The 26,412-nt window shown below is 38.4% G+C and overlaps 1 protein-coding gene across 7 annotated transcripts in view; it reads left to right on the forward strand.

Moving 5' to 3' along the window:
* Atpalpha (sodium/potassium-transporting ATPase subunit alpha) overlaps positions 1-26,412 on the forward strand; it is a 68,886-nt gene that overhangs the window by 9,541 nt on the left and 32,933 nt on the right. Inside the window, exon 1 of one of the 7 annotated variants that reach the window (XM_083032481.1) lies at positions 20,603-20,745. The exons of 3 other annotated variants lie outside the window; for them this stretch is intronic. In XM_083032481.1, coding sequence (XP_082888607.1) covers positions 20,734-20,745 — 12 coding nt within the window. In that variant the 5' untranslated portion in view covers positions 20,603-20,733. Of the gene's footprint in view, positions 1-20,602; positions 20,746-21,394; positions 21,566-26,412 lie in introns of those variants that run through there. 3 more of the 7 variants (XM_083032478.1, XM_083032479.1, XM_083032482.1) reach the window with 3 other exon arrangements.

Genomic DNA, 26,412 nt, shown 5'->3' on the forward strand with positions numbered 1-26,412 from the left:
AAAATTTATCTGTTAATATTTACAGAAAAAAATGTTAATTTTACTTTATAATATAAGTGGGGATGATAAAATGTAAAATTAACAATTTTTTTAGTTAATTTTTACATTAAAACTATGTTAATTTTACACAAAATTTATTTTAAGTTTATTTGAAGTTTACATTTATTTTATGTTAAAATATTAACACAATATTCGTGTCACCATTTAACATATCCGTATTATGTTAAATTAACACAAAAATTTCTGTGGACCGTTTGGGACATGTAATATTTGTTAAATTTAACACAAATTTTTCAACTGTGTTCATGTTTTATCCGCACTTTACTCCGTATATACACTAGGAGAGGATATTTACGGATCGTTTCAATTTCGTTCTGCATTACGCACGTTTTTATGCGCGATACTTGGAGGGGTGTTATTTATGAGGCATTCGTTTGACCTGAAATCGATCGCTATGCCGCGATAACCCGCTGTAATTATGGATAACGCGTAATCGGTCACGTTCGACGATTACAATCCGTGTATATATGCGTCTTCTAATTCAACGCACCTCGTTTCCGCAGTGCCGATGGAAGTTGCACGAGCTGCCAATTGGAAATCGATGAACACACACATACACACAACACACATACATGGGTAACGAAACCTTATTATTTCCTGTCCGCGCGAGCCCTCTTTGCAACCGGATACGGCATGGCTGCTCGCTCGTATAAGCGCAGAAATCCTGCTTCCGACGCAAATAAGACATCCTCCTTCCTACTCATCTCGTCTCTAACCCGCGGCCCTTGCCCCGTAATAAACTCGATGAAATTATTAAAGTGGAATCGCTTGCCATCGCTCGCGCGCGAGAAAATGACAACCCTCAATTTCAGGTTCTCTCAAAGAATGACGTAAACGAGTCGTATGTAGATTTCATCTTCAAGTCTCGAAACAGCCTTCTCCAGCTGCTTTTCGACATCCCCCGACGGATCTTTTTATTATGCTGCACATGTGCGATATGTTGAATTTGTCGCGTTTTGTTGAACAAAAATTTATATTAACTTCGCAGAAAAATTACGACGGGGATTTCGCAAGAAGCAGAGATTTTGCTGAAGAATGGTTTTGTTTTTTTGTTCTTTTTTTTTCAGCCGCTGGTCGAATATGGTATTGCGCTGATTAAAGTGTATTGTAGTAAAATGTGTGCGTCAGTGAACAAAGGAGCTTACTGTAGGCGTAACATTAACAGTTGATCAACACAATGAAATCCCTGGAATATATTCGCGATTCTATCAAAATAAATATATTTCCGGGGAAAAAATTTATAGCGCATAACTTGAATAAAATAAACTCGCATAAAAAGAGCGCAAGAATTTTTACATCGGTTCAATCGTCTAAAAGGTATATTAATATTTTAGTAGTCATTTCATTTATCAAGAATGCAATATGTATAAATACGTACTTGTCACGCGCGAAACAAGTGCAATAGCGTTGAGAAATATTTTTACATCAACTATGTAAAAAATGTAAATGCAAATGCAAGTATATAAAGAACCGAACGGTTATACTGTACAATCAAAATTATTTGAATAATTTGAATGCTTATATTTAAACTTATAATTGTCAATATCTTGAACATTTCCCCTATTTGGGATATACCTTCGACATTTTGTTGTTCGATTCAAACGACCCTCCAAGCGATCACTCGTATATACACGTACGTGCGGTACGTTACGTAACGTCCACGTCGCGTTATGTAACCGCACTTAGCACAGTCGGGGAAGAGAATCGAAAATTTGAATACACAGTCACGCGCGGTTCTTAGAAAGCGATCGTGCAGAAATTAGTTATGTTAATTAATTATGTGATTATGCTTCTCGGTAGACGCACTAATGCTTGTAACGTTTTTCCTTTTTTTAAGTTAGCAATTTAATGCGGCGATGCGCGAACGAGATAAACCGTCGGACAAATTACGATGGCTATCTATTATCGTCGTGTAACCGATGCGTGATTACATAATGTTTCGCGCTATTCTATTAAATCGCAGAGGATCAATAACGATCGATCAGCTGTTCATTCTCTATGATGGTAGTCGAGCGTCCCTGATGATTTATCTCTCGCAGCAGCCGTTGATTTTCTCGGAACCGTTTCGCGTTGTCAATTATTCGGACGTAATTGTTTTTTTAATAAGAAAATAAGAATAATAGAAAAAAATTATTTGGAAAAAAATTGAACAAAATTGAGATTGTAATTAAATACTAACTGTATTGAATGTAGACTGCTAGATTATGCATGATTCTATTAAAAATTCAACAAGATAAAAATATGAAAAAAATGAATCAAACAGTAATTTTTGACATTTATTTATTCGTTCGGATCGATTATCCTGAAATGTCTTGTAGATCGTCGTGAAATTGAGCGGAATTTTGAAAAGAACCCAGGGAGCCCAAGGAGAGAGAAAATGTTGATATATGAACGCCTCTCACTAAGTAAAAATATCACGTATCGATGCTTTTTACTATCCCCTGTAGAGGCATCTCGGCTTGCTGTATTCGCGCGGCGAAACAGCTGATACATACACGCATACACACATCAGCCGGAAGTATTCCCTTTCGGCTATATGCTTTGTCTTCTTCCACGATGCGCGAGAAATATTGCTCGGCATTATTCGCGCCCGATCGCACTTTAATCGGCATCTCTCTTTTTTTTCCACATGATTTACGCGATATAAATTATTATTAAACGAACACGCTGGCGCGATTTCGACGCTCGCTTATTATCGATCACGAAATTTCAAGGTGAGCGAACACGCGTCCGCACGAAATTTTCTACACCCCGAGAGGAAATGGGGAAAAAAAAAAAAAAAAAAAAGAAAAATTTACCCTTTTACTCGATTTCGGGGAGCCACTTACCGGAAGCGGGTGGGTTACTGACCGATTGCGGGGTGCAGGGTAAGGCAGCGGATTTGAGGAAGGAAGAGACCGTATGTTTGGCTGTGTATGTGACGACACAAGGGGATTGGGGCCGGAGGGAGGAGGAAGAGAAGAGGCAGTTGTAGGGGGCAGAAGGGTGTCGGCGGCGGCGCGGGAGGGGATAAAGCCCCGCAGTGCGGCGCGGTCGATACAACCACCACCACCCACCCCCCGACCCTTATTCGAGGACCTCTCGCTTCACCCCGGCCTACCGACTTCTGTCCTTCTTTCGCCTCTACTCACCCCTTACTTCTTCACCCCCTACCACCCTCTCTCTTTCTTTTTCTATCGCTGAATAATTACATTTATTCAATTCGTCGCTATTATCGTATAAAATTTTTCAGTTTTGGCGGAAAACGCCGGTCTACTCTCTCGCAACAATGGACGTTATCGGCATTATTCGGTATTATTCTCACTCGACGAGATTGACGAGTCAAATGGAAATTCGAGGGACAAAGTGCTCCCATCAAACACTTCGTCGAATGCGGTCGTTTCGACTTTTTATGCGCTGATGTCGCGCTGTTAAATCTGTATTTTTTATTCAATTTGTTAACACTTTTGGCTAACGCTCTTTAATCGCGCTTCAAGTAATGCCTTGAAGAATTCTTTGTCTTCTTCTATACAGAAAGAAAGAAAAATTAGTTAAATCTCGAATAACTTTAACGTTTATGCGAGAAGAATTTTGTCTCAAGAAACTTGAAATCGGAAAAATTACGGGGATTACAATTTAATTTCAAGAAAATTTTGAATTTCTTATATATATCAAATATAACATATATCAATTGATATTCAAGCCAACCCTCCAGGCTATTAGAATCCAGGTTAGAAGTATCCAAGGCTTCAAATTGGATTCTAAAAATCGATTTTATATTTCCACGAGCTCGGTTAAGAAGATTCAAAATCATCCCCTCATCGGATCATGTACCCCAGATTTTAAAATTTGAGTCAAAGTTGAATATGAAATATGCCGAGGAAATACGAGCTTTCATGCCTCTCATATTCGAGAACGTGCCCTACTAACGCATGTCAAACGGACGCCGGGCTGTCCTTTGCCTTTCCTCCCCCATCTCCCTCAGACTTTTCCATCTCTCTTATCTTGTTCCGATGTTTCCTCTAATGTTATCTCGTACCGTGTCCCGCCAGGGATAGAGAGAGAGAGACCCGGCCGTTCAGCGAGTTAACCGCTCGTCGTTCTGTGTCGAAATTGCACGCCCACCACCCACCATCTGCCCGTTTCCATCGACGACTACACCCACGCGCGCGCGGCCTTCTTTTCCGGCGCTGTAATGCGCGAAAGCGCCGCCGATCTCTTCCTGTCGACGCGTCCCGACGCCGCCGTCGTCGCCGTCGTCGCCGCCGTCTCGGCGATCTCGAAATTTTCGCGCGACTCCAGCAGAATCGAATAACTCCCTCGTGCACGTTCCTCTCCGTCTTTAATTTATTCGCATCGGCGAATAGGTATTCGATATATGTCCCGGAGGAATCGAGGCTCGGCGAGCATATTGGATATACATATAATCTTTGTATTGGTGGAAATGATAAACCGCGGAAATAGGTAAATAAATGCGAGAAAATAATGAAAATAATAAATTCTACGAGATTACACGAAAGACTGATTAAGGGTCGATCTCACTTTAATGCTAATAAATTTAAGCAGTTTATTGGAAAATGATTCTGCCTTTTAATTAATTTATTGGGTATGATATAAAAGAAAATAATGTAGTAGGTAATTGAGAATCAAACGGTAAAGAATAATTGTTTCGATTTCAAATAAATTTCAAGATTTTTCATTTTAAAAAAGTGAAAAGGTGCTTATTTTATTTTTCAAGAAAATTTGGTAACATTTTATAATATTGCTTTTTTTTAATTGAAGAAAACTGACCTAAATTTAATTTTCTCGATTTAAATTGTCTTCTGTGAAAATCAAACTATATTCGCCAACTGCATATACTCGTACATGCAGATTCTCGACCATTCGAAGAAATAGATTAAATTTTTTTTTCAAGAATTGAGTAACGTCATTGGTCACGTGCAAACTCTCATAAATTACAAATTGTCTAGGAATCGGAGCAAGGATAACGCTGTTTTATACAATGATAATTTATTTCCAAGAAATTTGCCAAGAAAGAAAGAGAGAGAAAGAGATAAAAACTCGGTACAATTTTTTCTTTCAGTTACGTATCTCCGCGATGAAAACTATCAAACGCGTCGCGCCAAAAAAGAACTCCTTTTTTTTTACTTCCAAAAATTTAGCAAAAGTGATGACGATGGTAACTCGATCGGCATCGCGTTGGCAATATGATTCATATCGCATATAATAACGATCGCGAGCGCGGTTCGCGCGAATGAGTCACCGGCCGGAACAGCGCGACGCGGCGCGACGCTTTTTTTTTTCGCGAGAGGCTCGCGAGAAGTCGGAGCCGGAGAACGAAGCGGAGCAACGGAGGTAGATTGAGCGTAATGTGTCTCTTCCTCCGACGCAGATACAGTCACGGTCAACCGCCGCGGACGACTGGCGTGTAAGTGCACGCGCGCGCTCACGCACGCATGCACGCACAAATACACGCATACATGTACGTAGTACGTACCGATTCGCATCGCGCGCGTTCTTTCAACGAGAGGCTCACGGACGACGGACGTAAGACATAATCTGCTGCACCAAGTGTAAGTGAGATCACCGCGTCGGGGATCTTTACTCCGAAATCGGTCGTTTAGGAGGTGGAGAAGAGGGACAAAAGAACGGAAATAAAACACGTCGGGAAATAAAGATTTAAACGTGCCATTTCTCGCTCTTTCATGCGGCGCCGTGACGAATAAAACACGCTCAAATGTGCGCTCGTTCACTTTTATCGCAAATCTCTCTCGTTGTGCGTGCTGCGAATTACCTTTTAAATGTCGATCTAGATTACAGATCACAGATTACAGATTTTTTCTTCTTTGAAATATGTTTGTTTTGCTTGCGAAAATTGTCGATGATCTTTTCCAGTATTTTAAATAAAAATATCGATGCGACACGAGAGATAAAATATTCGTTGAATCGTCAAAATAGGCGAAATCAAATTTCAAAAGATTTTAGTTAATAAAAGTATTTTCACGGATAAATCTCTTTTTTTTTCACACGCGACAAGATTTTTCATTTTTCCGATAGCTATTATCCGAGGAACCGCTGTTATAGTAACAATATATATTGTTGAAGGCGATTAGGGTCATTGATTTCGCCAAACCTACGGAATCTGGTTACCGGAAGCTGCTCCGAGGAAAAGCCTTGACCGAATGTGGGGCGCAAAAAATTGCAAGACATCTCGGATTTTATGTTCGAGGAGAGAAATGGTTAAGAATAGTATCGAAATATTTCGACATACAAAACTTTTATAGAATTTTTCACGCGAGAACTTTCGCGCATTTATATATATATATTATATATTATTATTGATATATTTATTATATTCGATAAACTTATTCATCTATACCATTTTCTTCCCCTAACAATATTATTAATCGCGGGTACATACATCTACCGACGTTTTGGGAAGAGAATTCCAAAAGATTTAACCCAGTTTTCGTTAAATAATCGGGGAAAGAGTGTAAAACAGAGATAGCTTCATATCTATATAGAAACCTTGCTACGAAAAATTACATGACCGGAAATTGAGGATGGACGTGAGCAGATTGAAAACGGTTTCCAATCAATTTTCAGTTTCGCGTGTATCTCAATTCGTCGAGTAGTAATCCCGCGTAACGAAGCAGACGATTGCAGTGGAAAAAGGCGCGCGGTGGTCAGACAAGATTCGAGATTCTTCAGATTCCGCTTTTTCACGCAAATTTCCATGTCTCGTGTGAATTTTACAAATTTTCCCTACGTAAAACTAAATAAATGTCATATCCCTACGTAAAAACTCTATAAATGTCATATCCTTTGTTATATACATATATATATATATATATATATATACACACATATTCAAGCTGTAATTTCTCTTTTTTTATATAATATCCGCAATTATATATGACATAAAAAAATATATCTCTATTTGTCTCTCTATAAATATATCTCTCTCTTTAATTAATTGAAATTTATTTAGAAAATCGCATTTTTCGAAATTTTACGTCTTCGAAAAACGTGTCAATAAAAATATATTTATCCTATGTATATATACTTATCGAAATACACACATGAGAGCAATTAATAATATTGAAAATTGTCACTGCAGCGAAAGAGATTCCTAAATGTGTGTGTATGCAATATTTTAATTAAATATTTTAAATTAAAGAATGGAATTGTAAAGATATGTCAAAACACGATCAAGTTGCTAAAAAAAAAGTATAAAATCTGATTGACAATCAATAATAAATCGTTATATAAATAAACGTTTACGTGAAAAATATATATTTAATATATTCCGTGTCGAAATTCGGTATAAATATTCGAAAATGTTTTTTACAAAAAAAAAAAAAAAAAGAGTATGAATGAGCTCGATGAAGCTCGGCATGAAACAGCAGGCATTAACTGTCGCGGGCGTGCGAATTGAATCTCGCGAGACCGCTAGACGCCGTTTTACCGGTTCGAACCGGATCTGGCGGTGTATAGGCGATGCCCTCGGATGTGTTCGAACCAGAGTTAACCGGTGACGGCCGCGCGATTCCCGTCAAAAGGATCTTGCCGACGGTCACGCGAGAACGAAGCCGGAAAGTGTTTACGTGTCAGGTGCTAAATTAAGAGATTTCGCGATAATAAAAGAAAAAGGAAGAAACATAAATACCGTTATACAACATAAATATGGAAAGAGTGTTTAGATAGGTGCTTCCTAACTACCGAAGCATTATTGACATAAATAAATAAACGAAAATCCTTCGTTATTGAGTTGATATCAAGAGACACGGTAGTGTCTCGCGCCTAGTTTGGGCGAAGCCGACCCCTTAGAAGCGAGGCACCGTGTATCTTTACGCGAATCGGACAGTTGAGATAATCATAGATTTCGGATGCTCAATAATGGCTGGAGCGATCGAGTTTTTACTAGTCTTAATCGATAGATTGAGGTCGAATTATATAAGGAAAGTGTCTTTATTTTTGCTCTATATGCTTTGTAAACGGAAATATTATGATGTTAAGTCTCAATATAAAAAATTTCGTGTAAGAAACGTCCACGTCGTTCGTCATCATCATCGTTCACGCAAGTCCCCAATGCGCATGCGCGATTCTTGTACAGTTCCAGCTTTTGGTACAAGGGCGCTAGTGCTTCGTAATGTTTACCACAGACAGATGTGTGCTTATAGGTTAAATGTTCCGGGATATATATAACGTGTATGTGACATGTGACATAGGTTAAGTGTGCGGTTAGCTCGTTTTTATTTATTATAAGAGAATCCAGCCAGAGGGTCATAATCGATAGAAGAAGAAGATGAGATTTATAAGAATCAAGTAATTATTTTATTTTATATTTCTTATAACAATATTAACAATTATATTCTTATGAAAAAATAATAGGATGGTTACGTAACAAGAAAATAGTTATTATTATATTATTATGAAAAAAATATAGTATATCACATATAAGTAGTATTGCATATCACATGTATGTAGTATATTGCATATTACATGTATCGTTACCATTTTATTTTACTATTTCTTTCATAATAATAACTACTTTCATGCTACGCTACCATCCTACTATTTCTTTTATAAGTACATAATTATTGATGTAAAATAAGGAAGCAAATAAAAGCTAATAATAATAAATAATGTATAGATAATCATAGCACTATTATGAGTGCTATGAGCTATCAAAAATACATCTTTACGTTATTTATTATTATTAGCTTTTATTATTCGGTTCCTTATTTTATATCAATAATTATATACTTATAAAAGAAATAGTAGGATGGTAGCGTAGCATGAAAGTAGTTATTATTATGAAAGAAATAGTAAAATGGTAACGTAACAAGAAAGTAGTTGCAAATATCATTATATAAATATGTATTCAAGAAAGAAATAGAAGGATCTACATTTTGCAATGTATACTACATACATGTGATATGCAATACTACTTATATGTGATGTTCTATATTTCTTTCACAATAATAACTACTTTCTTGTTACGCTGCCATCCTATGCTACTATTTCTTTCATAAGTATATAATTATTAATATAAAATATGATTTAAATATGTTTTACATTACAGATACAGAATGAGGACATTGTAATCTTTTGAAATAGTACTAGAGTTGCTCAAAAAGTAATGCCCTACATTATTTTTTCAGAATATTTATTCAACAATTTATACACAATATACATGGTAATCTCAATCAACTTCTATTGCTTTATGCCAGTACGATACATTATATGTATTTACTTGCCTTTACTGTAATAACTTTTTTCCTTTCCACGTAACCATGTTTTCACATTTGAATCACACTCTCTTCATCTTCCAAACCGTATTTCGCGAAGTGCATTTAATTAAGTGGTTCAAAAAGTTAAATATTGGAAGCTATCGTTAAACTGTGTTAAACATATAATTTAAAGATCTCTGCGAAACAAGATTGGGAAGATGATGAGGGGATGATTGAAGCTGTGATGACATGGTTACGTAGAAAAAACAAGAGTTGATACAGTAAAGGCATACATATACTTGTATCGTGCTGGTATAAGGTTATAGAAGTTGATTGAGATTATATTAAAAAATAATATATATTTAAAAAGAAGAAATATCCATGTATGTTTAAAAACATTTCAAACCTATTTAATAAATAGTTTCTGAAAAAAATGGCATTATTTGAGCAACCCTAGTAAATCTAAATCATATACAAAAATGAATGATATCCCTATAAAAACTTACTTTTAAAAAAAAAGTAAAAAAAGGCGCCTAGTATGGGCACGCCAGTAGTGAAAAATTACCCATTGCAAACCCATGTGTAGAATCGTATGAAAAATTACTCATTGCAAACCCATGTAGAATTGTAGTATAAAAAATTACCTATTGCAAACCCATGTAGAATCATATGAAAAATTATCCATTGCAAACCCATGTAGATCGTACTACAAAAGTAATGATATAAAAAAATTGCGCGCCAAGTGAAAGTAGAAACTTTTGTACCAGTGGAAAATTTAAGTTGCAAATCTATAGAGTCGTATAATGAACCAGTGAGAAATTTAAGTTGCAAACCCATGTAGAATAGTATAAAAATTAAAAAATTATTAAAATTAATACGAATAAAAAAAAATTAAAAAATTTTAATTAAAAAAACTAGGCACTGCTAAATTAAACAATATGCTAAAATTAATTTTGAAATTTAGCAGTGCCTAGTTTTTTTAATTAAAATTTTTTAATTTTTTTTTATTCGTATTAATTTTAATAATTTTTTAATTTTTATACTATTCTACATGGGTTTGCAACTTAAATTTTTCACTGGTTCATTATACGACTCTATAGATTTGCAATTTAAATTTTCCACTGGTACAAAAGTTTCTACTTTCACTTGGTTCAACGTTACAGCGAAATATACGAAAAGAGTCTGATATTTTCCATGCTCGAATAAATGCGATTATAAATAGTTTTCGCAATTCTCTCATTGTCTCTCGCAAACTTTGACGTCTGTCGATACATGAGAAAGTTGACGAATACAGGTATCTTTCGGTCGTAAGAGACAGTTTGAGACTCGATTATTGACGGCTTGAACTTTTACGCGATTGTATTTATTACGCTATTAGATCCATTCGTTTCGCCCTTTGTATTTTCTCTCTCTCTCTCTCTCTCTCTCTCTCTCTCTCTCTCTCACACCCCTTCTATTTCTCTCGTCCTGAGAGAAAATCTGAACGTTTATCAATTCCGTTTACGGAAAGTGCGGAGGAAAAAGTGCGGCATTCAAAACGAACGGAACTATTACATTATTAATTTCCTATCTCTGTTTCTTTTGTCTTTTTTTCTTTCGCGTTCGTAGATGAGAATAATAAGAGTGATGCGACTGGCGGATGGCAGAGATGCTACAGATGACGTCACCGACCACCCGTTGTTTGCATTGCGCGGACACGTTCTTATTTATTGTCCGCCAACGTGGCTCTCTTCGACTCTTTTTCTTTTTCTCTCTAGCTTTTTCTATAATTCTCGCCGCAACTTTCGAGAGTGGCCGTTACATTTCGATATTTATTCATCGTTGGCGTTTCGCAAGAAACCTCTCGCCATTATTACACAGTATAACATTGTTGCATCAGACTCACTTTAAAAAATGATATATATAATGAAAATAAAGTCCAAATTTACATATATTCGATAAAATGCAAAGATAAGAAAAAATAGAATATTTATTACTCTATCCTATTCTACTATATTCAACAATGATAATTCATTTATATTTTTCATGCGATTATTATACGGTATATTTCCATATATATATATTTATTGTCACGTGCAAATTATAATTAAAACTTATACAGCACGGCGTATAAACTTATAAGATTCATTTCCACGCTCGACGTTGATGAATTTTAATACTAATTTGGATTAGAACGCACTAATTTACATGGCATTGTATGTTCGTCGCGAAAATCGCGCAGTTAAATATTGACGCTTAATTAAAAGAATAATAACCGGGCTCAAATAATACTAATCGCTCGGTGCGTGCCAACTTTTGGAGATTCTGTTTTTGATTTTTTTATAAGATTTTCAAGATATATATAATTTGTATTTTGGGGATGTCGGTAAATTAACCGGATAGAGAATGATTAATGCGGATGACAACAAAGAGGGGAATTTAGAAATCCCATTCAGCCTCCGATCCCATTCAACGGAGCATTACAATATGACAATCGCGGACGATGGATCACCATGTGATTCCCCCTCCTCCCTGTCGCAAACCGTAACATTGTATGCGGGTTTTCACTCGTTTCGTTTTCGAAATGACAGCATGTGTGTCGGATAACTTATCAGTGGACGCGGTAAAAGAAAAACCACTTTACGCGCTCGAGACACTACGATAGTCTCTGATAACGCGAGTTGCGTAACGCGATGACGACGGCGACGACGTCGCGCATTTTTAATGCGTCCGAACATACGTTGAACGACTGGCTCCTTTCGACGTGCGGCATGCTCAGCAGAATCGGAGAATCGCGGAACCTTTCGCGAACGCAGATACTAGAGATTGAAATTTAGAGCGTTTCGATGTGCTATTCTTTTTTTGTTGAATCTGTTGAGTTGCGTTCTGTTGTTCTTTTCTTTTTTAATTTATCGCGAATATTTGATAAAATTTATTGGTACCGGAATACTTGACATATTTATTATTATTTTTTGTACGATAAATCTTAAATTTTATAATGATTGCAAAGAGATATATTTTCAAAAGCTCGTTAATGTATTGTGAATTCATGAGAGAATTTTCAAAACTTGCACCTTTTCTCGAAATTAATGTTTACTGGCCTCTATTGGTTTCCTGGTCATCAAATGCATTCATTTGCAAATGGTCCGCTGACGTGATTGAGCGGTTGCAATCGGTGCAACTGTACTTGAGCCTTTATGACCTAGACAGTATCTTTATCAGCAAAAAAAGATATCAAAAGAATGGCAAATGTAGAATGTCAGAGATATTGATAGATGTAGAATGGATTTCTATAATAGATTTCTCAACAGAAAACTATTAAAAATATTTATAGATATAGCATGAATATAATCTCTCTCTTTCTCTAATATATCACGAATTGTATTTTTATTGTTTACAATTATCATTATTTATTCGCGGAGCGAAGAAGGGTAGAAACCATTTTTTATTCTTGGCAAAAAATGCATCCGCGCACTCGCTCGTCTTTCTCCTCTCCTCTCCTCTCCTCTCCTCTCCTCTTCTACAGTCTCGTTTCGTATATCAAAGATCGTGAGGTTCTCGCGGGGCCTCGGCCTGATATACAACATGTGACGTGCGCGCGAAGGAAATTGAATTAAAAGTCGTAAACTGGCAGGCGATGCTGTGCGACGGGTCGGTTATCGAAACGTGTATCGTCGCGACCATCCATATATACAAAACGTACATATATACGACGATCTTGGGCTTGGTGTGAGACGCCACCACGTGCGTGTGCGTGACGCACGTCGTTTCTACTACGTACACGCGCGTTTCGCAATTCCTCTCCTCCTCCTCTTCATCGCGCTTCTTCCATTTCGTCTTCTCGCCCCGCTTCGGTAGAGTTCTCTCTCTCGCTCTCTCTCTCTCTCTCTCTCTCTCTCTCTCTCTCTCTCTCTCTCTCTCTCTGCGAGAGAAGAGAGGAGAAGAGTGCTTAGAGTGCGTGATACGCGAGATTGGCGCAAGGCCAGTCGCGGCGATTGCGTAACCCGCGTCATCGCGAATCGCCCGACGGTGAGCACCGTCGTCGCCGCCTGGACCGAGAGAAGAGTCTCCTTGGAAGTTGGCTTGAAGGAGGATAAATGAGAAAACGAGATAAACCTGGCTGTATGCATATGCACGATGGCGGCGGCGTCGTCGCAGCGGTGCACGAGCGATTTCCTCATCGTAGGTGTATGTCGAACGAGATCAAGCGCGTTCTCCTCGTGCCAAAAATTCCACGCGACTTTGCAAATTAGCGCCGACAGCGATTTATGCACGAGAAAAGTCTCACATAATTTTGCGAGACTATCGCTAATAATAATGAGATAATTCCGTTTTTTTTTTTTTTTTTACTTTTTTTTTATCTTTTTTCCGTGATAGCTATCTTATATTCATACGTATTGTTCCGAAGAGATGCCATTAATTTTCTCTCGTCGTGCACTTGCTCGAAACACCGTGAACAAAATCGTCGCAAACAAAATAATCGGCGAATAATTAACAGGACAACGAAATCCAATTACGTCGCCGATCTGTTTTCTGGTTTTTTTTTTTCGCGAACGATTTAGGGCGCGATAAATCGCGTTATTTAATTAATATGTAGAAAACAACGGACGCCAACACGATTTTCCAACTCTATTACCGCTAATACGTGCCGATCAACGATCAACCCGGACAATCTGTGTATTATCCGAGATGGTCGAGATTTGCGTTATCGCGAATTGGAACATAAATATTCTTCGTCGTTTTTATCGATTTTTCAATCAGCTTGTCGTTTTATCGGGGCCGTCCTTAAACAACTTCAAACATTGCGAATGATATATCAATGAACGTGTATAAAAATATACAGCGGAACGAGATAAAATATATCTTACTGCAATTATATTTTACTCTTGTCTTCTTTCTTTTTTTTAATATTCCAGTTATTATTTATCGTCTCTCATATATGCTTCGCGCAATTAAACATATGTCATCATAAAACCTCCAACACTGCTCCGGAATATATCTCGACGCTTCTTAGAACTTTCTTGATACGACGAGAGTAACAATTTAAACCAAGGTCCGAGATTATTATATGCACGTATTCATCAAATTGGCATGAAGTGTCAATTCTAGTAATATTACACCTCAACGTAATAATTTATGTCGTTTATCCTCGCTTAGACGTCTAATATTACACGAGTAGTGTGTTTTATATGTATGTTGATACGCGTGTCTGAAATAGAGCCTGACGAGCGTGAAAGACACAAGAGAGAAAAGAGAGGAGGAGCTCGGTCGCGTGTGCAGATACGGCCAAGCACGACGTCGTCGTCGACGGCGGAATGTCATTGACGTAACGAACCGCTCTCGTTATCGACGCTCGTCAACTCGGCCACCGCGAACGTCTCTTACGTCCTTCGTCCGTTTTGTTTATAAATATATTCCCGAAAAAAAAAAAAAAAAAAAAAAAAAACCAGATTGATTTCGAACGACAGAAACAACGGTGTATCGGTCGATCGTTTACATTTCCTCGTTTGACAAACGACGCAGAATAAATATCGCAGTTATTGGATGCTTTTACAATGTCGATAGTCGATATGTTGTTAGTTTAAGTGAGAAAAAAAAATCCACGTTCCTCTTTACACTAGTGACATGGATGTAATGGATTTTGCGAAAGTCGCGAACAGAATTTTACGACGAAAATTTTCATACATATATGTCGAATATGATTTGAGTCGCGGAAGATACTAAAGAATAAGAATGACAGATTCCATGTCCCGACGTACTGGAATACTGACTGACTACGCTTGGAAACGTCGAGATGGCAGATTTTTCGAGAGAACAACTCGAGAGAGTTATCATTTCGAACGAAGATAAGGAGTTATCATTTTCACGACTATAAAGTCAGCGATAGGATAAAAATGTTAAACCCACCCCGATACGATATTCTCTCTTTTGTCTTTAATCGTTCATCTTCACAAAAGACGACCTAAATATTTTCATTCCAAGCTCTCTCCCTCTCTTTCTCTCTTTTAATAGTTTTGTTTTATTAATCTTATCGTTACTATATATTGTTGACACACGGCTTCCTCTTTATCGTTATTATTACATGTTTGACATTCGCGCGTAAATACTCGGGTACGAATAAAGTCGTATATCGAACACGACGTGAACGAGAACGTTAGCCCTTTGACTCTCGGAGAGAGCTCTCGCTATCGGATTATTGACAATCGAACGCCTTCATAATGTCACGCGACAATTTGTTTGTCCCACCTCCTCCGTTTCCCGTTCGTTCCTTCTTCCGACCGGTCGAGCTTTTTCCTTCCGCGCGTATTATAGCGGGTTTTTCCTTCTTTTTTCTCTCTCTCTCTCTCTTTTTCTAGGTCGATCGTGATTTTATCCCTCACCATTTCATTTTTTATTTACGGCTCGTGACCTATGGCTCTTCGCCCCCTCTTGCCATCGGTGATGACGAACGAAAGCATAAAGATGAGAATTTTTGAGCGCGAACCCACGGACTTGCTATCTCGAATGTGTGTATTATATCTATTTAAGAAGTCTTAGAAACTCCTAAAGTAAGTGAGAGAAAACCACGAGAAAGCTTTCTCCGACGCCTACTTCTATAAATATAAATAATTGATCGATATTTCTTACGCGCGGCAAACTTTCGTCGGGAACTTTGGAGAGAATAACAATAATTATGTACATTGTAATTCGCGCTTTTTAAGAGCGTAATTTGAGATACGAGAGAAACTTGAGAATGAATATTGAATATTGCACGAAGAATATTTATTCGGGGGGACAATTTTAATACTCCTCTATCCCCTTGTTGAAAGAATCCGCGTTTTTTCCCTCGACAATATGTCAACATGTTTGCACGTTAAATGGCAGCACTTCGCGCCCTATAGGCTCGTGGAATTCTATGCCGTAACAGATCCATGGCCGACGACGACGACGATGACGAGGAGGTAATTATCCGGTAATTCGAGTAATGAGATGACTCATCGCAAAGACGCGACGTCTGGAAGCGACCGTTCCCGTTTATCGTTTAACAAATAATCGCTGCTAATTATTGTTTATCCCCTCTCTGGGAAATTCATAGCGATAACACATAAGTGCATAAATATTAACGCCATTTACACGGTATAATGAGAAATCGAAATTCCGAATGATGAATGTAATACGTAAATGTGTTAAATTTAAGGCGTTTCTCTTAGATTACCGTGAAAGAGGTTGCGTTTTATTAAAAATTGTCATAAAATAAAGAAATATGTAAAAGAAAAATAATTAATCTTATTTAAACGAACATCAAGATTGATAGAAAGTTTGACGATAAATTACACTGTCATCTTTGTAAATGTTTTATTTTTCAAGCATTTGAAGCTGCGACGCGGAATTTCTCTTATAATTTCACGACAATAAATGACTCAACTTTTTAGATGACGTACAGAAATCAATCTTCAAACTTTGAGAAAGAGTTGTCACACTTGTCACCTTTTAGTTTTTTAATTTTTAATGTCAAATATATATATCCTAAAAAATCCTTTATTTTCAATCGGTTGTAACTCTATCGACGAAGAACTATTGATCTCTCGACTCGTTTTTTTGTTAAAGAGAAGGATTGATTTCAATTCCCGTGAGAGAGAGAGAGAGAGCTTTTGTGTAAAAAAAAAATAAAAAAAAAGATCGACTCGGCAATAAATTCCCTCTACGTTACGAGGCGCGCATTGCACTTGTAACGTAATCGTAAACTTTCTAAAGCTTTTTTGCCTCGAAGGGTTCGGCGCGTGGAAAGTAGGAGAGACACGGAAACTCTTGGTGTCCCGAATAAATACCACCCTCTTGAAACTTGCTCATAACGTAACGCGCGCGCCGCGAGAAGCAACTTCTCCGAGAAGAGAACTGCGAGGGAGGCAAAAGAGAGAGAGAGAGAGAGAAGGAGGTAGGAAGGGGGAGGCAAAGAGAGAGAGAAAACATGGCACGTGAAACGAACGAGAAAACGGGCGGGAAAGAAAAGGAAAGATGGGAGCGCGGTGCAGCGGAGAGTCGGTCGGTCGGGCAAAGCGCCCGTGTGACGCTGGACGCATAGCCCAGTAGCACAGATCGGCGGGGGCCCGGCAGCGGCTCTCAAAATTCGGCGGCCGAGAATAATAGTCATACATAGAAAGAATTTTCTTTTAGAATTTACCCTAAAAGTCATGGTAATCGTGGGACAATATGATATGGAAAGAATTTTATGAGAATTACTCTGATTAATATTTATCACAATAAAAATAATATCTATCACAATCAAATATAAAACATGTTTGATTAATTTTACTAAAAGTATGGTAAAATTAATTAAACATATTTTTAAAATTCTTTCCATACCATATATTGTCCCATGATTACCATGATTTTCAGGATAAATTCTAAGAGAAAATTCTCTCTGTGTAGAGTGAGAGACGCGAAGCGATGAGCGAATATATTTATCGAGCATTCTTAACAAAACTTTGAAGCTATTTTTTCCAATTCAGAAAAGGACTAAATAATTAGGTGTCACAAACTTGTTTTTAAATTCTTCGCTAATTATTTTTCCGAAAATTGTTAAATACTGACAATGAGTCGTCGCACGAGAGAAAACGCAAGCACAGTGAAAGAGCTTGCGATCGAAAAAAAACCAGCTATAATAATAATAAATTAAAAAGGCTCTGATATATAAATACACAATCAGACATGAAAAGGGTTAATTAGGGCCAGACGAATATATTAGGTGCAACAAACTTGCGTTTTGAAATTCTTAACTAATTATTTTGAATGTTTCGATCTTTTCTTTGGATTATCTCATCAACAGATCGAAAGCTTTTTTTTGAAGCTTTTCATACCCGATTTATACATCGGAGTATCTTTACAATTTGTTATTACAGATGTTCTTTCGAACGTGATCTTTTCATCGTTCACGATCGCTCTTTTACTGCTTACGTTTTCTCTCGCGCGACAATTCAGCTTAACAATTCTCGGTATTCCATTGTCTTCTTACTGACGACTCTTGCACTTCAAACTTTTAAAGATGCTTAAAAACTAAAAACTTTAAAAGAGATACTTTAAACTAAAACTTGCATTGTTTAAAAGCACTAGTGCGAGGGATATCGCAAGAAATTTCTGTAAAACTTTTTATGCAGAAATTATTGCGCGACGATTTTTTATGTGAAAATAACATTAAAATAAATAAGATAAGCTTTTAAATGTAAATGTTTTTTTTGACGTTTGATGCAATGGCATCTTCTTTACACCACCGCTAATATTATGAACGTATGTGCGACAGTATATAAAAATGAACTCTCATTGCTTTTACCATAACGAATAAAACAGCGTTATCCGAATTAATCCCTGTACATCGCGGCGTATTCAAGTACGACACCTCGGGCGTTTTGCGCCATTAAAGGAAGAATCGCGCTCGCATTTGTATTAATTAAAGAAACAGCCTTGCGCCTTAATCCTTTCAACGGCATTAAAGGAGTATATATACATGTATAAAGCTCTTCGAATTTACTCTTTATTGTACTATAATAAAAATTGGTTAAATATGCAACTTTTTGAATGGACGGAAAAATTGGCTGCAAATTTGCTCAAGTTTTTAATAACGTTTTAATAACGTTTACAATATTTTTGTGTTTTTCTAAAATTTAATCCTTTAATTCTGAAAATCGAAACTAATAAAAAAATAGAGTGAATCGCAAACGTGACAAATATCTCTCGCAAAAAGCTTGCTTTTGCAAAGCGGATTATTTAGGATTTGCTTTAAATGCTGCAGAATTTATTTCTAAAGGTAAATAGTAAAAATATATTATATCTATACTTTTCTTGCTCTTCGATAATAATGTGCCTTTTATCAGTAGGACATCAATATAAATAAGTTTTGTCATTTACCGTCAATGGAAACTTTACGTTAAATAAACAGGTTCTTCGCCGTCTACAAATTATTCACCCCGTTTACGATAAATCGCGACCATCATTAATCTAGGCGAAACGTTCAGTCAGTTTCCGACACAAATCGCCTCCCCTTGTCTTCTACTTAATGCGGTTAATTCGCCACCAAGGCCTCGTTCTTCTCGCAAAATTTCCCTAGGGGGCCACTCTTTAGCCTGCCATACGAGCAACGATTCGTACCCCTTCTCTCTTATCTCTTTCTCTTATCAATCCGACAATGATAACTCGACAGAATCTATTATCATCTCCCACTTTGGAAAATTAGCACTTTACGATGTCGTCAAATAAATCTTTCGTTTGGAAGCGTAATTGTCTCCCTCCGGCTACCTTCCCTCTCTTTCCCTATATCATTATATGCGCCATAATCGGCTTTTTTTATAATCCACGCGTAATCTCGACCGAATAATTTTTGGCCTGAATTTTATCGGACGTTCGGAACCTCTTCCCCTTCCTCCCCCTCTTTTTCCAAGCGTATTGTTACGCGGCGACCCGAATGAGAATCGCTGGCCGCGAAGAGCTTGCGCTTTGCCGTTTCGGGGGCGCGGACCGACGTTGTGTGTCGCGGCGGTAGCGTCGCGACGGAGAGGAGAGAGAAAGAGAGAGAGAGAGAGCTGCTGGCGAACGAACGATTGCGCGCGCAACCGTGTTCGCCGGCGAACGGGTGTTGTTACGACCGCATAGAGGGGCACGAGGGGGCGAGACAAGAAGGGGACCGAGGGGGTGCCCGCAAGCGAGCCGCGGGGCTGACAAGCCCCGTTGGGTGGCGGCGCGCTCTAGGTCCTAGGTAACTTGTTAATTGGAATGGATATCTGTAACTTCCTCGTAGGCCTCGTAGACCGATGCGGTTTTTTTCCGATCGCGATCAAAATCGAAAATCAAATCTTTTCCTTTTTTTTTCCTTTCCTTTCCGCACCGTGCTCGTCCCGTTCGGACGAAATGGAATATTCACTGATTGTGAGCATCGAATGAGAAAAACACATCTTTTCCTTTAGCAGGGATAAAACTGTTATAATTGTATTGATCCATTTTAGTTTCAACGGTATAAATACTTGAAAAAATAATTTCGTATATATATTTGTTTATGTCGGTGTGTCAACACGTGATGGTTGGCGCAAAGCTACTGTTTAATATACACAAAGAAATTATAAAGCAAACGAGATTCCACCAGGTTCTTTCAAGCTTTCTCATGGCTTAATTTTATGCACGGGATTTAAGGAGGAAAAGAGGAATTTTCCCTAGACGCGCGCATAGATTCTTGCGGGGCGAGAGACAAAGAGAGAGAGAGGGAGAGAGAGAGAGAAATAAGATGGGTCATGACGCGCGGGATGAACACTGTTGGTAACAGAGAGGTGGGGGTGCGCAGGAGCGCAAGGAGTGGGGAAGTGGTCGCTCGGCAGGGGTAGGTATCGCGACGGTGGGGAACACGGGTCGATGATGCCGGCGGTCCTCGACGACACGAAACGCCAGTCAGTCTCTGGTCCACCCGAAGCCGCGCCGCTAATCCTCTATCTTTCACCGAACATCGCTCGCCGCAGCCATGGGTGACAAGGTTTGTGCTTAGAGAGCTCTGTCGAAGAAAAGAGAGAGAATGTGTGTTTATGTGTGCGTGCGTGTATGTGTTGTGTGCGCGCGCGCAAGAGAGGGAGAGATAGAAAAAAAATCGTTTTTAAGAGATATAAGCTCGCTCGAGGCTGTGTCAGGAGAGCTTTTGTCAGAGCTCGCAATACGGCGAATGGAATATACGGTGAGAAGGTAGGAAAGAGGGTGTCTCTTTCTGTCAGGCGCAGCTGATTCGAGTGACAGATCAGGTTGGGACAGATTCGCGAATAGTGATAACGCGCTCGTCTCTCTCTCGCAACGGAGCTTCCGTTTCGTAACTTATGTGTCAGAGTTAGTTTTGGAAAATCGAACAAATGGGTAGCGAGATAAAACGACTGTGTAGGCTCGAGCGAAATGGAAGGAATCGAAAAAGAGATTAGTGGGCTGTCGAACAGGCGCTTCGATCCAGGGAAGGATAAGGGTGGGAGAGAAAGAAAGAGAGAGAGAGGAGAAGAAGAAGAAGATAAGGAAGGGTGCTTTGGAAAGCTCTGCTGTCTCTATCTTTCTCTCTCTCACACACTCTCTCGTTCTCATTCTCCTCGCTCGTGTCGCCCTCTTTCTTTCCCCTCTTCCCCTCAGGTTTCCGTCGCACTTCCCGATGATCAGTTCTGTCAGTGCTGTTATCAGGAAAGCGAGAAACTTCCTCATTTGGCTCGAAAACTTCCTTGATCTTTCCTTTTCGTTTTATCTTCTATCTCGCGCAACACGGCTCCTCCCTCCGTGTCTCTCCTTCCTTCCGTTCGTTGACTCGTGCGACATCGTGGAACATGGTAAAGTTTTCAACATCTGTTTTCTATGCTTGTAGTATCGCATATTGCTGACTTTTTCCCCCTGTTCCATTTTTAGAACTAGTAGTGGCTTCCGTCACGCGTCGCTTTTCTTGACAAACCTGACGCGACACTTGGCCCCTTATCTAAATGTCAACGTGCGATCAATGTCGATGTCATCTCGTGTGCTCCTATCATAAGCGAACGATATGTGTGATTTTGTTAAGGAATTGGAAACTGTATATTAATTGTGAGGATACTCTCAAAGGATGTTCGCCGGAAGTGCCCATTCTTGTGGACGTGGAAAATTTTGGGACATTCTCGACTTCCGTTACATTTCCGTTTTCAACAGCCTCTCTCTCGGCACTGAATATGAATTCGAGGACCCAAGGATTTACGTCGGCCATTAACGGGATAGAATCGTCCGCGATCCGCAAAGCTCGAGGAAGATTTTGCTCCGATCCGTTCCATCCGATGCAAATGTAGCGCTTAGTGATTTTCTCGGCGCGCTTCTGCGCAGATTGCTTGGTGAATACGCAAGCTCGGTCGCAAGGTTGTCTCTCTGCGTGGAAAGTCCCAATTTTCGTGTCTTATCTCGTCGGTGAGTCCCACGTATCCGGTTGGTCCCGGCGATAATCGGGCTGGCAACGTGATTTCAGAATGCATTCGCATCGCTCGCTTTATTCTCTCGCTCTGCTTTTCGAATCGATCAATTACGCGCGTTATTGTCATTGTCGTCGTCGTCGTCGTCGTCGTCGTCGTCGTCGTCGTCGTTGTCGTTGTCGTGGAAGTAGCGAAAGGATGGATCGACGACGGCCGTTATTTTTAGAACCGCGCTAAAGTTCAATCGTTGGCGTATGTTGCGTGTAAGCTCCTTGGGAAAAGGTAGAACTGCAACTTTTCGACCCCGACATGGTTGTTATTAAATGAAAATTAAATAGTCTATCAACATCCATCTCGTCAACGTTTTGCAGGCTTGGGTGTTTTATTTGATTGATTTTTTGCAATAATTTTTCATGCTATTGTCGTAGAATTTAAATTCAAAAACTATATTAACACAGTTCAGTTTTCTGATATTACTAAAACACTACTTGAATATGTATGAGTGTGCATGAATATATACGATATGTATTTTAACGATACATCGTTATCATGTAACAACGGTATCGTTTTTAATAATGAATTTGTGATCGATTTTCAACATATCGTATATAATTCGTAAATTTGGGCATTTGAGCTTTCTCGGCCATTAAAGCTCGAAATATAAATCATACTCGAGTGAGCTTTGATTTAATTGCTTCCGCTATCTGGGTTCTGGACTCTCCTCGTACTTGACTCGTCATCTTGAATTCTGCGAATGGTCGAAACGAGTACCTAACCTCAAGGATTATTCAAGTGACACGCCCTCAATCAGAAACTCCACCACTTCCATTATATTTTTTCCCTCGTCTTGCCCTTTGTTAGCAATATTTCGTTCTGCCGATTTTCCATTAATTATTTCATTAAATTTTTTTTTTGAGGAGGGCATATTTATATCCGGATTGATTGTGAGATGAATGGGAAACGTTTAATGTTAATTTTCATTGAAAAAAACCGAGGAACATTTTAGAAATCTCACTCAAATCTTTCAAACATTCTTTAAGAAACATTTGCGTGTTGATGGTATCGAAAGAGCTACTGTTGAGTGCTACTAATAACTTTGCTTAATCACACGTGATAATCTCGAGAGGATATGAATGTCAGAGTACCAAATGAATGTGTAACTCTCTTCTTTTTCTTCTCTCTCTCTCTCTCTCTGTCTCTTTCTTCTTCTTCCTTTAAATGTCTTCGAGATATAGTGAAGCTACGCGCGAGGTTGCGACTCCTCAATTGAAAAGGTCGATTCTTTTAAAAGGCCCTTGCCAACATTTTCCATTCATTAAAATTTCTTCGACCAACTTCCGCCACTTTATTATTTATCATCGTCATCGTCGTCGTTATTATCGTTATTGTCGTAGTTCGTGGCCGTGTTTAACATCAAACATTATCGGCATCGATCGTTCAGATTAGCGTTATCGACCAACTAAGATTTCGCGAACGAGTTTGCGTCCCTCATTAAATTTACGCGATTGAACGATTTAACCTTTGACCCTCTTTACACATTTTTTTTAGACCTTCCATGGATCTAAATTTATTTTTCACGCAGTAATTTAAAAATCTTGCATACATAAATTTCTAAAATTTACGGTTGAAATGTTTTATGACTTATGACAGAAAAATCGCTGGAGATTTTATTCCACGAAAGAATAAATTATTTTCCTGTTATATTCCTGTTCAACATATTCCTTTCACATCGAGAAAGCAAGTTCTAACAGCTCATTACGACGAATCTATACCAAAGATCGTACTAATTTGATGCACATATTAAATGATCCTTATTATTGACATAACTGCACGATGCTAATCTGAATTAAGCCGCTGCATCTCTCATGTTTGATTTGTACGAATCTGTTCCAAATAATACATTTCCATATCTTAACCTTGCGATAATAAGAGCATCTCTTATCGCTCTTCCGCAATGTCAGAATCAACTACATTTTTTTACTTTTGACGTTATCTATTACGCGAGCGTTACGGTAACAAGCACGGTACATAAATGATATTCTTTCCAAGTTTATTGTTAGGCTTATCGTCAATAATTTAGACGATGTAATACTTTGTGTGCGACATGAATCTACAAGATATTACAACACGTGCCTTTGAGTAGTATTAGTGACTTATAAAACGATATCTCTCGATCATTAATTCTCCGTGAAAGAAGACGTCGTAAAAAAGAAATAGATGTAGCTTATATCTATCTCTTTTGATTGAACGAAAGATATATATAGAGAGATATCGATCATTCGGTCTAATTTAAAGAGTTAATATTTGAGTTGAATAAAAAAAAATTGCAATCTTTGTTTTCCCCCTTTTGTTTGAGTTTTCGCAAAAATTCTCGTTGATAATTTCAATTCTCGTTGATAGTTAAGAGTTTTCCTTTTATTTCGCAGCACGTTATTTCGATCAATCCCGGAATAATCTCGGCATATGCGCGTGAACTTAAAACAAAGTCAAAATTAAAGCACGACTGCATTTACGTATGTAAAGCCCCCCCCCCCTCCTCAGCCGTTGGCCTGCAGTTCACCTGACATTTCCACCGGTGCGATCACGTGCCGGCCGAATTTTTCCTCCGCACTCGACGCGCCACCCAATTTACCGGTGCCCACCCATCGTCGAAAAGAGAATCGATCGCGACGAGGCGATTGTGCGAGAGGAGCTCGTTTTTCGAAACTCGGCCTTGGTTCTTCGCCTCGTCGCGATCGCCGATCGCAAAACTCGTTCAACCGATCGTGAATCATCGACATCAGCTGGTTTCTAATGATATCATATCTCGTGGAGAAATGTTTGCTCTCGACGAGTCAACGGTACTTAACTTCCGACTTTGTTCTCTCCTCTTCCCCCTCTTCTCAATCGTTTAATAATTTGCCTCAATTTGCCTCGATTCAGTAATATCGGCGACGGATCGGCGCTATTTCCGAGTAAAATCCTCGGAATAGCACGCCAACTTTCAGCTGGATCGATATCCATGGTATATTTAAGGGCTGTCAGTTCAGAGCGCAAGTCCCATCTCTAAATAAAACGCTCGATACTAAATTGGACGCTCTCTTCGGTATTTTCCCTCGCTTTCGCTCTTGGCCCCTCCAGCTCGTTACATTTATTTTCAGATTAATTACAATGTTTTTTCGGCGCAGAACATGTCCGCGTGTGTCTGCTCGAATCGTTTCTTTAACGAAAACAAGACTGCAAGGCAAATTGTAAGAGAAATCTTCGTTTCAACGTGTAGAAATAAGTTAAAACAAGCGGAACATTGAGTCGGAAGTTGGATATCTTAGACATCTCTTGGGAGCGTTTCCTCTCTTTTTTCAGTTTACTCCGCTAATACTCCGAGTCCTTAGTAAGAAGGTATTTTTATCTAATCAATATTTACTGACCTTGACGCACGAGTTTGTTACTTTTATTCGATTCAGCTTCCAATTCTGTCCATCCATGTTCGCCTCTATATCTTTTTAACGATTCAGACGTCATGTGCCATTGGCACGCTGTATTCTAATTTAATTTTATTATTTTTTCGACTTTAACACTTTGCGTTTGCTCGCGCGAATGATCTTTCGTTAAAGAGTATTATATGTTTATCGCATTTGCGTTATAAATCACGTTTTATGACGTGGATCAACACGACGATTCATTTGCTATTCGTTGTTGCAAGTCACACAAGTTAATATAATTCGGTTTATAAATTGTTAAATAACTTTTATTCTCAAATGAATTGCCGATGACGATGGATTTCTATTGGTTGATAATTCGATTTGACGATTATTCTGAGGTTCATTAATAGATAAGACACGAAATTCTGTTAATGCTTCTAAATACTATTATTTTTATCGATAAGCTTCTGGAAATAAAATTCTTTAGTAAAAGGATGTGGCAAGGAATTCTCTATATTTTTTTTCCGAGTAAAATTGTGTTAATATTAATTAACAATTATCTTAACTTTTATTTTTTAATATTGAGAATAAGGATAGGATTCAAGCTGAAGATAGATTAAGCTGATCATTCTTTATTCTTCCAAATCCCGCTGTAAATCCGATTGTGATCCATTCGATTTAATTGCTTTTTCGAGGACTTTCGTTTAAGACATTTGTAGTTGTCCTCGAGTGACTGTAGCCCATATATTGGGTCAGAGAAGTAATCAGGAAAATGTGTAGGGATACTTGGAGACAAAGTTGAAAATGAAAAATTCATTTTAAATTCTTTTATTTAAATTAAAAATA

The sequence above is a fragment of the Prenolepis imparis genome, unplaced genomic scaffold (assembly GCF_030444845.1).
Source record: "Prenolepis imparis isolate NDT839.2.m4 unplaced genomic scaffold, iyPreImpa1.0 SCAF_2, whole genome shotgun sequence".
NCBI classification, from domain to species: Eukaryota; Metazoa; Arthropoda; class Insecta; order Hymenoptera; family Formicidae; genus Prenolepis; species Prenolepis imparis.